Here is a 16114-nt window from a genome sequence, read left to right as displayed (position 1 = left end):
CCCTGGTCTAGGGGCTTTCTGTGTCTTGATGGATTTCTCATGACAATCCTGAGTTATGTATTGTTGTTACTCATTCTCGTCACCCCCAGCCCCCTCCAATTTTACACAGGACGCTCCGGCTAAGGGCACTGAGGCAACCTGCCAGGAGCACACGGCAGCAAGACGCAGAAGCAGAATTGAACCGAGGAGCTGCCTCCCTCCCACGACACCACAGAGCCTCTCGATCCTCTCTGGACCACAGTCCTGGACACGGGGGATGCCCGCCCCTCTGGCCCTGACAGCGGCTGCTCCGAGTCACTCTAATCTCCTACTAACTGGCACAACTATCAATGTGGTCTGCGTTGAGATGGGGTGCGTTGAGATTTGATAAACAAATCCAAGGACCCGGGAAGGTCCAAGCCAGAGGTTTAGTTTGGTGCCTATTCTCTGGAATGCCTTCCTTTTCCAGGTGGAGACACTGGGGCCCAAGTGCTCACGACTTCCATGGGGACATTTCCAGCAAAGTGGGAGCTGCAGCCCTGGTCGCCCGAGGCCCCAGGCTGCCTCCACCCAGGACCTGCCTCATGTGCAGGGAGCACTTGCAGGAGCAGAGCCTCACTTTGCCCCCTCAGGGAGGTGTGAACAGAGCCACTGAGAGCACATGCAGCGAGGTGGGGCGTGCCAGGGTTAGAGACCGTGCGGTGGCAGATTCGTTTGGGGGACTGCTGGGGCCTCTCAGAGAGACTGGCAGGCATCCTCTAGAGCAGCTGAGATGCGTATATGACACTGTAGATGCCACAGGCAGGAAAAAAAAAAACATAGTGGTTTCAAATAGGAGCCCCCAAGTAGAAAGTCCAGACGGGTAACGCAAATGGCAGGAGACCCTGCTTCTTGGGCAGGGCACCTCCACCTGGGGAGCCAGCCCACAGAAAACAAGCCCTGAGCACAGGAGCCCTCTCTCTGGAGAGCAATCACGTCTCTGGAGATGGTGCCCCTGTGGGAGAGGGGCCAGTCCAGACAAGCGAGGGGGGTAAGGCAGGCACTGGTAAGCGTGGCCTTTGTTAGCACTTTGAAGATGGTGTCTTCACCTGAATGTGAGACAGGAGAGCATCAAACCTTTGAGGAGAAAGCAGGAAAAAACCTTTTTGACCTCAGCCGCAGCAATTTCTTACTCAACACGTCTCCAAAGGCAAGGGAATTAAAAGCAAAAATGAACTATTGGGACCTCATCAAGATAAAAAGCTTCTGCACTGCAAAGGAAACAATCAACAAAACTAAAAGGCAACCGACGGAATGGGAAAAGATATTTGCAAATGACATATTGGATAAAGGGCTAGTATCCAAAACCCTTATAAGGAACTCACCAAACTCTACCCCCGAAAAACAAATAATCCAGTGAAGAAATGGGCAGAAGACATGAACAGACACTTTTCCAAAGAAGACATCCAGATGGCCAACACACACATGAAAAGATGCTCAACGTCACTCCTCATCAGGGAAATACAAATCAAAACAACACTGAGATACCACCTCACACCGGTCAGAGTGGCTAAAATGAACAAATCAGGAGACTATAGATGCTGGGGAGGATGTGGAGAAATGGGAACCTTCTTGCACTGTCGGTGGGAATGCAAACTGGTGCAGTCGCTCTGGAAAAGTGTGGAGGTTCCTCAAAAACTTAAAAATATAATTAACTTATGACCCAGAAATAGCACTACTAGGATTTTACCCAAGGGATACAGGAGTGCTGATGCATAGGGGCACACATACCCCAATGTTTATAGCAGCACTGTCAACAATAGCCAAATTATGGAAAAGAGCCTAAATGTCCATCAACTGATAAATGGATAAAGAAGACGTGGTTTATATATACAATGGAATACTACTTGGCAATGAGAAAGAATGAAATCCAGCCATTTGCAGCAATGTGGATGGAACTGGAGGGTATTATGCTAAGTGAAATAAGTCAGAGAAAGATACCATATGTTTTCACTCATATGCGGATCTTGAGAAACTTAACAGAAGACCATACGGGAAGGGAAGGGAGGAAAAAAGTTACAGAGAGGGATGGAGGCAAACCATAAGAGATTCTTGGATACTGAGAACAAACTGAGAGTTAATGGGGGGTGGGGAAGAGGGGAAAGTGGGTGATGGGCATTGAGGAGGGCACTTGTTGGGATGAGCACTGGGTATTGTATGGAAACCAGGTCAACAGTAAGTAATATTTAAAAAAAATAAATAAAAATATAGATGGTGTCTTCAAAGCTGGCCCTCACATTCCAGAAGACACATCCTCTCTCTCCAAACCACAGGTCCTCAGACTTCCAAATGTGTCAGAATGACCTGGGATGCTCCTGAAAAATGCAAAAATCCCTAGCCCCAAACCTCGAGACTCTGGCTCAACGGCACCATGAGAAGCCCCAGCCTGTGCTTGGAACCAGAGAGTGCTTCCATGAGGGTCTCAGGGCTACAGTTTCCTGAAGATTTATGCACAAACAGGTCTCTGTTTACCCATAAGGACTTACTGTGGCAGGGCCAGGCAGTACCGCAGTACTGGTCACTGCTGTCATTTGGCAAAAGCCAGACACTGTGCTAGACCACATCACAACCCAGAGAGGCAAATGGGGGTCACCCTGTCTCATGGCAGTGAGAGGCAAGGGAGCCATGCTTCCAGTCCAAAGGGAGGCCAGCAGCATCTAGCTTAGAAGGTCAGGATCTTGACACTCCTACATAATTTAAGACAAGATGTCAAGAAATACCAATGCCAAAGCACAACCAGGCTATCCACTAAGTGATTATTAATCACGTATTATGTAACCCAACCACAGGTATCTCTTGGTTCAGATCTTCCATGGGCAAGATACCCAGAAAGGTCGTTGGTCTATCTTTATATCTGCGGTGAGTTTCTGGAGTCCTCAGGGTTTGTTTGTTTCCTTCCTTCCTTCCTTCCTTCCTTCCTTCCTTCCTTCCTTCCTTCCTCCCTCCCTCCCTCCCTCCCTCCCTTCCTCCTTTCCTCTCCTTTCCTTCTTTAATGTCTTTTATTTTTGAGAGAGAGAGAGAACGAGAATGAACAGGGGAGGGGCAGAAAGAGAGGGAGACACAGAATACCGAGCAGGTTCCAGGCTCTGAGCTGTCAGCACAGAGCCCGACACGGGGCTCAAACCCATGAGCGGCGAGATCATGACCTGAGCCGAAGGCAGACACTCAACTGACTAAGCCAGCCAAGTGCCCCTGGAGTCCTCAGGGTTTTGAATCGCTTTTACCCTCAACAGTAGGAAAGAAAGGTAATTTTCAACTAGCTTATGATGGTCTTTTCTGGAATCCAGACAGAAGGCTTTCTTTTTTTCCTCTCTCTACCTAACTCAAATTGAGCTCTTTATATTTTGAAGCTAAGGAACCCATTTCTAACTTGTACTGGATCCTTCAACCTTTCTGGGCTTCCCTGGGTAATGACTTCCAGCCACTTGAAAATCTGCCCTGAGTTTTTCAAAAGGACCCTTTGGTCAGAACAAAGTACGAAAGGATACATTTCAGTGGAACCTAACAGCTTAAAAAGACATGCGTAAGTGATTTCTCCACCACGAGGCTTTCAGAGTCACTGCAGCTGCTGGGGAGGAAGCAACGCAGGCAGGAATTAGGGGGCACCTTATGAAACGCAAGGTTCAATGGGAAAGCAGGGGAGTGTTCTTAAAAATACTTTAAAGCCCCAGGAAAGGGGAAATATTACATGAATTTAAAAACCCCAAACCAAAAACCAGAAGGGGAAACAGAAACCCTGCAGGTAGACAAAGCTATCGGCCAGTGTGGAGTGAGGGCAGCTTAGAAATGAGAGAACTCACACTCCCCAAGTTGGAAGACCTGTGGAGTAACTTCCCTTCTGGATCGCACACCCATTATCTCCTTTATCCTAGTTTCTACCCTGTGCCCCAGAGGCTGACCCTGTTCCGCGGTCGCCATGACGACACCGGAGCTCAGAGAGGTTTATGGGCCTGCTCTATGCAGCCCAGTGGGCCTGTAACAGAGCCAGGTGTTGACTATGGGCCTCCTGACTGCTGTGTAATCATTTACTGGGTCAATGGAAAAACCATTTCAGCAGAGGCCTGGAAGGGACCCCTGATGCCAAAGTCAAAGGCTGCCTCTCAGGGAGAGAATGTTCAGGGCTGCTGGGGGGGAGGGGCGGAGTATGGGGGTCCAGAGGACAAGTATCATTAATAGTCTGCTCAGTCTTTATTATGAAAGAGTTTCCAAATTGTCTCTGGCAGGAACACCTTGAAAGCACACCTTTTTTTGGTTTGTTTTTCTCGTTTAGTTTTTGGTGGAGAGAGGGGCTAGCCTGCTGACTGGCGCTCTCAGCTTGATTCTGGCCAGGCTGTTGGACAAACACCAAACTGTGACTTCATGTTCACCTAAGGTTGAGAAAACACAAGGTGGCTTTAAATGCCCCGCTTGTAAAATCCCAAATGGCCAGGAGCTAGGGGAGCTGTTCCAGCACACCTTTTCCCCCCCCCACCGTCTAGGAGACGTGACACTTCTCTATTTTCACGAAGACCCCCAGGGGGCCATCTGAGGTGTGATAAACACAGAGAAGGCACACACAGAGGGAGCTGCGTCCTTACCCCTGCAGCAGGCCCTCCCCTGTACTTGAGAACACAACATTCGTGGTGCCCACTGCTGGTGGAAATCCCGAAGATCAGGACATGAACTACCTTGTCATTTTGCTCAAGGACAAAGTGCGATTCCAGGTGTGGGGCGTTCGGCCAGCAAGTAGGCCCAACTGACACCCAACACCTGAATTTCAGCCCAGCTGGGCTGCTCTCTGCTTTTTTCCTGAAAAAGCGGGAACCTTCTGGAGGTGATGGTTTCTTACTCTTCAAAATGGACTCCACCAAGGAGGCCAGTGCTGGTGATGGAACGGAAGAGGGCGTGAGAAAGGAGGAAGAAAATGAAGGGGCGAGGGGAGAGTGTGGACGGCCGAGAGGGAGCCCCCTGCACTTGAGGTATGGAAGGAAGGCTAACACAGCTTTAAAGACTGGTGTTTGGACAGCACTGGTGATCAATGGTGAGCAAACTGGCCTCTGCTGAAAGAAAAAGCCTTCTCAGACAGAGGCGAGGTGGCCTGAACAGAGCTGATCTGTTTCCTTCCTGGTTCCGAAGGTGTCTTTAAATTCAGCCAGGTTCCTGCCAACGTTTTGAACATCCTGAGGTGGGGGGCGGGGTGGGGGTGGTTTGCAGGGGCAAAAATGGGAACCTCGGCCAAGCACACTGACAGCCTGCTTAGAAAAACCTTGGGTCCTGGCCCAATTCTTTTCTACATAAACAGAACTCACGGTTAAAATTATTATTAATGGTGATGTCATATACGGAGGAATTTATTTTAGTGACAACATTTATTTAAATAACTTTATAAATGACGTCAGTTCTTATTTATAGAATCATTAGTTCTCAAAGTTCACCCAAATGTTTCACTTTTTATGTTCCTACATTTCGTGGGAGAATTGTGTGCTGAAGAGCGGTTTTTAAACTTGGGCACTTGGGAATATGGTGGGGAATTATCCTACAAAAACACTTATGGTCTAATTATTGTGTTCGGAAGAGACGTTCAAGATGACCTGTCCAAGTTTATTGTTCTAGAATCACCCATGACCCCAGAGCCGTAACACAGTGCACTCGAAGTTCAAAAATGCCCCCCATTCCAATGATTCAGTTGGGTTTTTTGTGGGACGGAAGACACGAAGAGGTTGAAAACCCACCACGGCCACACCGCCAGCCACTGAAGACTCATCTTTACTCTGGAATGGAAAATTCTTTTGGCCAGGGCCCAGCATTCCACTGGCCCAGCCTGGGGCCACAGTGGCCTCCAGTTAGAGACTGGAGTTCCTGGGGCCAGCTGAAGAGCTGTGAACAGTGCCCAAATAGGGAAGGTCTCCTCCAGCGATCAGAGGGACAGGGGCGGGGTGGGGGGGACGGGGAGACTAAAGGCCAATTTTGCCCCGCCAGGCTCTACTGAGTAAGACTTGGAGGGGCTGAAGGGAAGAGACCAAAGCGGCCTGCTTGCGGGGTGGCGAGGCGAGCTGGTAGAATATTTAAGAGAACAAAGTGGAGGCAGCTGCAGGGCTTTTGTGGTTAAGGGGACCACGGGGCAGAGGAAACACATTTTAACAGCCAGACCCCTCCTTTCACACATGTGTAAAACCTTTGGAATTTTACTGGAAAACTTTATTTCAAAAGTCATCTTTGAAGTTTGGAAATAAAAGCAGAGAGGCTATTTTTCGGGACAGAAAGATGGTTTCCAACTGAAGGGACCAAAGGAAAGTGCTAATGGGTGGGAAGTCATACCGATTCAGGGGGATGTGTTCTACGTGTTTGTCTCCGGAAGCTTTCCTCTGTGTTACTGCATTTCTTTCTCCGATGGTCCCTAATGGGACCTGAGATGTTTGTTCTCTCTCTCACTCGCTCGCTCTGCCCTGTCGGTCCTGGTAAGCCTTCACCCCAGGCCTGGATGGCATCCAGGTTGATAACGTTGATGTTCCAGAAGGAAAGGGAGGCCGTGTGTGCATGTGTGTTTAGAAAGCAACGACAGGAGCCTTGTAGCAGAGAAGACGCCAAGCCTGTGTGACTAACTACCTCTTCCATGAAGCACCAAGGGACCCAGAGGGCCAGCGCTGTAGGAAACAGAGTTCCTTCCCAGTCCATGTGAGCAGAGAAGACATCCTGTGTATCTCACAGCTGAGAAGAAAAGATGCACTACAAGTGCCTTAATTAGTCCTTCCTACAATCCCCACTTAACAGAGACTGACCTGAAGCTCAAAGGGAGTGAGGGGCTTGTCTTAGGGGCAGAGCTGTTATGTGGGTCCAGCACTTTAAAATGAAACCATCTGATCTGAGAGTCACCATCCCATGCCCCACGACAGGCCACTTGTCCCAGAGAAAGAACCAGATGACAAGTTGCAGAGCCGAAAGTTGCTAAGCATCCTGCAGCTCCTTTGTTTTTGGTATCAATCAGCAACTACCCTTGAACATCCTTTCCTCCTTCCTTTCCTCCTTAAGAGATTCCAATTACTTTTCCAGTGATTTCGGCCAAAACACTCACCAAACTCAAATCACATCCTCTCATAGACACACACGTCTGAGGGCAAAGGCATGGGCATAGCTTCTGAAAACTGTCCCCTTCCTCTGCCGGTTGGAACACTTTCTACCTATTAACCCAGCACAGAGAGGCTGGACAGCTGCCCTGTTATTTCCAGCAACATTCAGAAGAGAACCAATGTCTTGTACCAACAAGCCAGAGGCCCCGTGGAATCTGTTAACGCTGGCTGCCCCCAAGTCACCAAACAGACTGTGCTTTAACAGGGAGCACACTTCCCTGGCTCTCAGGCCAACTCCAAGGACCTTCAGGCTTATGCACACCCGAAGCTGAGTCCTGGCCTTGTACACGGAAGGAGAGCGCCCTGGGCCAAAGGCAGGACCTGTCTTCTGTGCCTTTTATGGCCCCGAATGAAGCAGAGTGACTGGCAGGAAGTGGGGCCTCAGGGTTTAATAAATGGCTCGCTGAGAGGCCTACACTCAACTCTGGGCACTAAGCTGGGTCTGCGTTTTCACAATGCAAATTCTAGTTGGAAGCCCGCTGTAAGTGCACGTATGTGCACACGCGTGTGGTGCGCGTGTGTGTGCACACCTGCAAGCCGGCACGCACACAAAAGGAAGATCCGCCACAGCACCCAGGAACGTCTTCCCTCTTCGCAGGCACCAGAGCAGAAGAAGGTGCCTCTGCTGGTCACGGACACCTCCAAAGTCTGAACGAGGCTGGGACAAGTTGACCCCCTGCCTCCCCCCCACCCCCCACAGGGGGCTGCTCGGAAAGGAGCTGCCCATAACCCATAAGGGGGACTGAGGAATGAAACGGTGCGACTTTCACAGCCACCGAGCTCACGACATTCCAGGTGTCCTCAATCAAACCAACCCACACGGAATTTACACGGAGACTCTGCCAACAGCTCGGGCTCGATCCCATGGATCGCCTAATCTGCTCTTTGTATTCTGCCTGGCTTTTCATTGCTTACCTGTGCCCGCAGGCGGTGAGTTCTGGGGCATCTTTAAAGCTAAATCAGAAAGATAAGTAAATGCTTTCAAAGGACATGTGTCCTGGGCACCCAGCCCAGGCCCCTGAGCGTTCTCTCTCTTCCTCTCTCGGGAAGCCGAGACGAAGGCAGCCCCACCGCGGAGCTCCCTCTGCTTCTGTCGCCCTCATTTGAACTCCTGCTGCTTGTGGGGTTTCACGGAATCCACTCCTCTCCAAGCCAGGCTATGCTCTGGTCTCCAGGGACTGCTCCTGACTGCGGGTGGGTGGGGCTCTCAGGACCCCTCTCTCAATAAGTGCCCCCCGGCCTGTCCCGACCACTCCTCCACCCACAGGTACACCAGAGGGTGGACCTTTCCAAACCAGTCTCCTCTCCCTGCCTCCCCAGCCCCCTCCACGGCATCTCAGGCTGTATCTCACTGAATCTTCACTGTGTTCTTGGAGGAAGCTTTTCACGCCTCCATTTCTGTTTCTACAACTGAGGGAACCGAGCGTGGAGGTTAAGAGCAGGTGCAGAGCCAACCCACCTAAGCTGTGTGACTTGGGTAAGTGAACTCAGTTGTCTGTGCCTTGGTTTCTGGAGCTGTAAGTGGGATTAAGGACGCCCCCACCTCTTCTGTCAGGGCAGAAGAGACAGTTTAGGTAAAGTGCTCAGAACAGGGGCTGATACTCTAAATGCTGGGTGTTTGCTATGAGCATCATTCACTTCCCAAAGGCAAAAGAAAATGACCAGTGTCCATTCTGGAAACCTCCGTCACTGTGCACCCCTCCCCCCAACCCTATAAAAATCAGTTTCCTGTAAATAATGCTCACACGGGGGAGGGAGCAGGGCGGGCAGGGAGGGTGCCCTTGATCCACAAGGCTGCCATGACATGACAAATAAGCTGCAGGCTGACAGTGTCTCCAAGACATATTGGAGTTTACTTTGTCGTTTGGGCTTGCCATCTGTGCCACCCCAAAGGGGGCTGGCTTCCCAGGCTGCTCTGGGAGCAAGCTGGGGCGTCCACCAGTCCCTGGACAGATCTGCAGGCTCAGCCGGCCATCAGTTCGGCTGCCTAATGAGAGGCAATGGAATTTGCCTGCCGCCTTCGTGGGAGCCGGGTCTTCCTTCCCAGGGATGGCCCGCGTCTACGCCCCACGTGGCACAGGTAACCGGCAGTGCTCAGCACCTAATGAGCCTTCCTGCCTCTGCCTCTCTGCAGCCGCTGCCACGGCCCAGGCCCAGGCTGTTGGCCGGAGCGGAGACCAGACCGCAAAATGAACTTGACTGCAGAGCCCTCAGTCAACTCTGACGCTATACATCAGGGAGCTGGGATGCAAAGACCGATAAAGCCAAGCACTTCCCCCGTGGAACATCCAGGCTAGGAAGTAAGAAAGCTAAGAGCAGAGCATGAAAGGCTATGACGGAATTCTGTGGAACTGTTGTGATTTACTGTGTGGCCTTGGGAAACTCACTTACCCTCTCTGAACCTCGGTTCCTCCCTTATAAAATGGGGATCTAACAGTAATCCCACGTGCCTCCCAGGGTGGTTGCATAGATTAAGCAAGTTCACACATGAAGGTGATTTTAACTCAGTAAAGATGGACTATTCTCCCCGAAACCAGGCACTCACAGTACTTGCTCCTCCAAGGCAAGGCTGGTCAAGAGAGGACAGAAACCAGTCATTCTCACTATGGGTAATGACTCAACGGTCATCCCAGCCTGAGGACAGCTGCCCATGGGACTCAGGGCCTACCAGGCCAGGCCTTCCAGGTTCAGAAATACTCCTCGTTCTCCGGACAGGAAAGGTAGGAAGTGGCTAAATTTGCCCAAATTATAGGCTGTCCTTACTTCTGACCATGAAGAATGACTTTCTGTCTTCCTCTGGAAATGAGCCTTAGCAAGGAGGTGCTGTGGGCATATTCGCTGTCATCCGAAAGAAACCACGCTAATGACAGGAAACCAGGGAGGCCGTGCTGTCTGTCAGGCAGACAGCCCGAGAGCAAAAGGGCCTGCGGATCTCTGGGGCCCAGGATCGTCCCGTGAAGCGCCTGTACCGCATGCACCTGTGGCCACCGGGCCTTCTGCTGAGACCCACCCCAACGCACCAAAGAGCAACCTGCTTTCCACGGTTTGTACTGCACGGTTTTGGTGGCAGGTCACAGCAAACTGGTGAGGGGCCCCGTGCTTTTTTAGGTCCCCGACCACCGTCCCCAGGCTCTCTGCTGGCACCGTGGACGTTATCAAGCGGACTTGGAGCTGGGCTGGCACGCGGGAGTTGCTCGGTGGCTGCTGACTGAATTGTTGATCCTCGCAGCCCTGTGTGCAGGAGGGACAAGGAGCCTGCCACAGACAGGTGACCGGGATGGTGCCCACCCGGAAGGTGGGGGTCTCCAAAGTCCCTGCTGCCTTTTCTACACCATGCTGTCTAGTGTTCTTGTGCGTGTCCCTGGAGAATCACCAGGGGACACGGGAAAGCTTTCAATGGCACTAATGAGCAAAATTTTGGAGTAAGGCTCTTGAAGTAATTTAAAAAAGTGAATTAGACAGTATTTCATGATGAACTCTTAAAAACAGAATAGTCTAATAGCAGCAATCAATTCCTTTATAACAAAGTGACTAAGTGGGAGAGAAAGCCGGAGCGGGCCTTGGTCCCACGTTCCAGTCTGAGTAAGGGAATTCTGGAAGGGGGCTCCTGCCCACAGGAGGGGATTCGGGGCGGCTGATGTGCATACGGAGGGCACTTGAGAGAGATGTGCTTACGCTTGGGTACAAAGGCAGGCTGGAGCCACTCACACAAGGAGGATAGGAGTCACCAGGGATGGCTTCCAGGAAGGGCGTGGCTACCGTGCAGGCTGGAGGCTGGTGGGGATGTGGACGGGGGAACAGAAAGGCTCTCTGTGATGCACGAGGAAAACCGAGGAAAACCAAGCAAAGGCCTATGTGGGCAATAGCCTCAGGAGGAGCTTCACTTGGCCAGAGCAGAGGGGAGTGTGACAGAGCTCACAGCCAGGCTGTGGGGCCCGCAAAACACCCGACAGCCAATATGCGACAAGGACCGCCTAGAACTTAAGGCACAAAACACAAATGGAACAGAAAGGGGGGATTTTATTCTGATGAAGGGTCACATATACAGTCCTAACCTTCATGCCCTGAATGGCACTATGGTGAAATATACGAAATAAAATGATTAAAAATGATTAAGACATAAGAAATTTAGAAAACAAGAAAAGCTATCGTTTTTTGGCCAAGCAGGATGGATGGAGATAAAGATACGGATATAACCATCCATCCTACCTGAAGAGTTGTGTGTATAACTCAAACACTGTGCCTTACAGAAAGATGATATATTTTCAAGTGTCAATGGAACAATTACTAAAACAGCTAATATATTAGATGACAAAGACTCTATAGACTTGAAAAAATAGAACATTACAGAGACAATATTCTCTGACCAGTGTGCAATAAAATTAGAAACAAGTTAAAATCTCAATCACTCAGAGAAAGTATTAACACCTGAGTCAGAGAGGCAATCAAAACTAAAGTGATTGTGTATTTATAAATGTGATTACTATAATTTTTAAAAAACGTTTATTCATTTTTTGAGAGAGAGAGAGAGAGAGAGAGAGAGAGAGAGAGAGAACAAACATGAGTGAGACACAGAATCTGAAGGAGGTTCCAGGCCTTGAGCTGTCAGCCCAGAGCCTGACACAGGGCTTAAACCTAAGAACAGTGAGATCATGATCTGAGCTGAAGTTGGATGCTTAACGACTAAGCCACCCAGGTGCCCCTATAAATGTAATTACTATATATCAGCCTTCCATCAAAGTGATACACAAAGGTATTTCCACAGCTTTGAATATTTTTGTTAAAAGTCAAACCAAAACAACAGATGTTGGCGAGGATGTGGAGAAACGGGAACCCTCTTGCACTGTTGGTGGGAATGCAAACTGGTGCAGCCACTCTGGAAAACAGTGTGGAGGTTCCTCAAAAAATTTAAAATAGAACTACCTATGACCCAGCAATAGCACTGCTAGGAATTTATCCAAAGGATACAGGAGTGCTGATTCATAGAGGCACTTGTACCCCAATGTTTATAGCAGCACTTTCAACAATAGCCAAATTATGGAACGAGCCCAAACGTTCATCATCTGACGAATGGATAAAGAGGATGTGGCTTATATATACAATGGAATATTACTTGGCAACTAGAAAGAATGAAATCTTGCCATCTGCAACAACGTAGATGGAACTGGAAGGTATGCTAAGTGAGATACGTCAATCAGAGAAAGACAGGTATCATGCTTTCACTTATATGTGGAATTTGAGAAACTTAACAGAAGACCATGAGGAAAGGAAAGGGGGAAAAATACTTTCAAACAGAGAGGGAGGCAAACCATAAGAGACTCTTAAATGCAGGGAACAGTGTTGATGGGGAGGGGGCAGCGGGGGAGAGGGGAAAATGCGTGGATGGGCATTGAGAAGGGCACTTGTTGGGATGAGCACTGGGTGTTGTATATAAGTGATGAATCATGGGAATCTACTCCAGAAACCAAGAGCACACTGTATACACTGTATGTTAGATAACTTGACAATAAATTATATTAAAAAATGAAACAAAACCAAAACAAATGAAGTGACCATTCAACTCAAGCAGCTATAAAAAAAAACCCCAAAAGAAAGTAGAAAAAAGGAACTAATAAAGATAAAATTAAATAATGAAACAGAAAAGCCTAATGCCTTTATAAATAGATCAAAAACTAGTTATTTGAGAAGATAAATACAGCAAATAAATCCTTAACAAGACCAAGGGAAAAAAATTAGGAATACCTATGACTGCAGGCATATTAATTTTAAAATCAAGATAAACTCTTAGGCACAATTTTATACCACGAAACTTTAAAATTCAGGTAAAAGGGCTGGTTTTTCTTTCAAAGAAAATGTAAATGACAAAACTGACTCAAGAAAAAGCAGAAAGCCTGAAAAAAAACACTGTGAAAGAAATCGAAATTATTGTCCCTCCTCCCAAAGTCCTTGCTAGCTCGCCAGGTCCATTTAGTTTTTACAGGGAAATTTTTTTCATTTTCCTTTTCTTCCCCCCCAAGGAACAGAAATTACAATATTTAAAAAATACTCTCATATTTAAAAGAAAAAATTCTGATTCTTGGATCACTCAAAAATAATATCTTCATAAGCATTAAGCCCAATCTCATATAAATACCAAAATCCTAATTTAAATAAGAGCAGCTCAAATCTAGCATTAATAATAATGCACTGTGGTAAGGAAGGATTTACTGTAGAAATATAGCAATATTCTAAATGCCATATCACCAGAATACAATGATTTGTAACAGTAAGTCAAATGAGAAAAAAATACAATACTGTATGGAGAGATTTTGAAGTTATTTTTATTTGAAATTGAAATTAGTGCCTGAATTAAAAAAAAAAAAAAACTCCCAGGAAAATGGGAATAGAAGAATTGTTCCTTTAACATGATCAAATTCTCTCTCCCTACCTCAGACTTGAAACGCTAGAAACATCCATCCCCACTGAAGCCAGGAACCAGGTCAGAATGCAAACAATTTCCACTATCATTTACTGCTTTGGACGTTCTGGCCAACAATATAAAGCAAGAAAAAGAAATGAAGCGTAAATGTTATCAAAGAAACAAACTTGTATTTGCAGGTGATATTGGTGTCTATTGAGAAAACCCAAGGAAATCAGTTGGAAGCTACTGGAAATAATACACATACAAGAGAGGTAGCTAGTTAAAAATTCAATAACCAACAGTATTTAAAATATATAAACAAGCAACCCCCGGTTAGAACCAAGTGGGCAAAGCAACCACAACAAAAACTTGTAACCTAGGCATTAGATCAACAGAAAGTAAATTCTGATATTCTACTTAAATGACATAAAAGGACATTCGAATAAATGGAGAGTCATATTACATTTCTAGAAGGAAAGATCAAGTATTTTAAAGGTGACTATTCTCCCAAAATTAATTTACAGCTTCAATATTTTCCCAAACAAAATCTTGAAAATATTTTCCTTGGAACTTAAAAGTGATTCTGAATTTTAACTGGGTAAAAATTTGAGCTAGGATTACTAGGAATATTTTGAAACCAGCTACAAAGGATAATAAGACAGAATACCAAACACATACATTTATAAGAGTTAAAAGAATGGTCCTTTCATCAGAATATGCATTCAGTCAACAAAATATAACAGGATACAAGCTGCAAAATTATTATAGTACTTAATAGGTTTATATAAAATTGTTTTCAAATGAGTTGGTTAAAAAAAAGGTAATTTTATAAGTGATGCTAGGACAATGATGATTTGGAAAAACATAGATCCTTACTCATGCTAAGATATATATATATACACACACACACACACACACACACATATACACAGACACACATATATACATATATGTATAAAATATATAATATATAATATATTTATATTTCTATAATTGTACATAAATATATAATTTATGTACATATATATGTTATATATAATTATATATTATTATTAGAAAGCAAGCATGTGCATGTGAGCAGGGAAGGGGCAAAAGAAGAAAGGGCTCAGCATGGAGTCTGATGGGGGGCTCGATCCCACGACCCTGGGATCATCATGACCTGAGCTGGAATTAGGAGTCAGACACTCAGCCACTGAGACACCTCCCTCATGTCACATATCAAAACAAATCACAGATGGATTTTAGATTTAAAAAAAAAAAGGTAACAGAATATACCATGAGACAGAGAAGTCCTTTCTCAAATATGATGGCAAAGGTACAAAACAGAAAGGTGGGGGGGAAGCAAAATTAAAGGAGAAACCACAAACTGGAAAAAAGAAGTAGTAACATGAGAGCAAAAAAAGAACTTGCTCCATAAGGAGCTGTGACAGCTCGATAAACAAAAGCCGGACGTCGAGAGAAAAGAAACAAGGGCATGAACGGGAAAGGACTAGGAAAGAACAGCCGCCAATCAGCACAGGGAAATGAGCCCTTCACCAGGAATCCTGGGAACATCAACTCACAGTGAGATGCCATGTCCTCTTTCAAACCGATAAGGATTTTGGAAAGTAAAGCCTAGCTCTTTCACACATGTGTAAGTATAAATGGATTAAACCATTTTGGTGGGCAATGTGTCATTGTATATTAAAATGCCTAAAAATGCACACTTACCCTAAGGAACAGAGATTTATCTAAAGGAAAGCTCACCAAAGTACTTTAGAAGTGAAGACGATGTAAATATCCAGCCTTAGAGGACCCGGTAGATCAAGTGCACTCTGCAGCCATGAGGAAGATTACACAACCATTAAATCTGCCCTGAGGCAGACGACTGAAAGGCAAGGAGGAAGTCTGTGACCAGGTTTCAAAACGGACCAGACATTCTCAGGAACAAAAAGGAGCAAGCTACCGATATATGCAGCATGGGTGAATCTTAAAAACATGACGCTGAGCAACACATAAAGCTACATCCTGTATGACTCTATTTATGATACATGAAACATGGGTGATTGACATGGACTGGGGGTGGGGCAGAAAATGACCTGCAAGAGGAACCAGAGAACTTTTTGGTGTGAAGGAAAAATTCTGTATCTTGTTTCTGATGGTGGTTACATGACATTTAGCATGTCACTGGATGTTTGTCAAAACTCCTAGAACTATACGTATTAAAGGGGTGAATTTTACTGTATGTAAATTATATCTCAATAAATCTGACAAAAAACCAGAATGGACAATTAGGTGGAAATATTTATATAAAGATATATATGGCATGGAAAAAAAGGTTAAAAGATATATCCTAAAATATTGCCTGAATTTACAATTCACAGAAGTTTGTGTCTGTTTTTGATTAAAAAAGTGTATACATATATATATATATCAGTGTATGTATATATATGTATATATGTGTGTATATATGTGTGTGTGTATATATATGTGTGTGTATATATATGTATATATACATATATATTATATATATACATACATATTATATATATACATACATATATATATATATATATATATATATCAATGAACTGTTCTAACAACAAACTTC

At 46.1% G+C, this 16114-nt stretch overlaps 1 protein-coding gene across 2 annotated transcripts in view; it reads right to left on the bottom strand.

The window, feature by feature from the left end:
* The window catches only part of MVB12B (multivesicular body subunit 12B), a 193332-nt gene that overhangs the window by 41396 nt on the left and 135822 nt on the right, over nt 1-16114 (bottom strand). The window contains exon 8 of one of the 2 annotated variants that reach the window (XM_030293048.1): nt 4198-4385. The exons of the other annotated variant lie outside the window; for it this stretch is intronic. Coding sequence (XP_030148908.1) covers nt 4285-4385 — 101 coding nt within the window. The 3' untranslated portion in view covers nt 4198-4284. Of the gene's footprint in view, nt 1-4197; nt 4386-16114 lie in introns of those variants that run through there. 2 annotated transcript variants of the gene reach the window in all.

The sequence above is a fragment of the Lynx canadensis genome, chromosome D4 (assembly GCF_007474595.2).
Source record: "Lynx canadensis isolate LIC74 chromosome D4, mLynCan4.pri.v2, whole genome shotgun sequence".
NCBI lineage: Eukaryota > Metazoa > Chordata > Mammalia > Carnivora > Felidae > Lynx > Lynx canadensis.
This window is presented reverse-complemented; position numbering and strand designations above follow the sequence as displayed.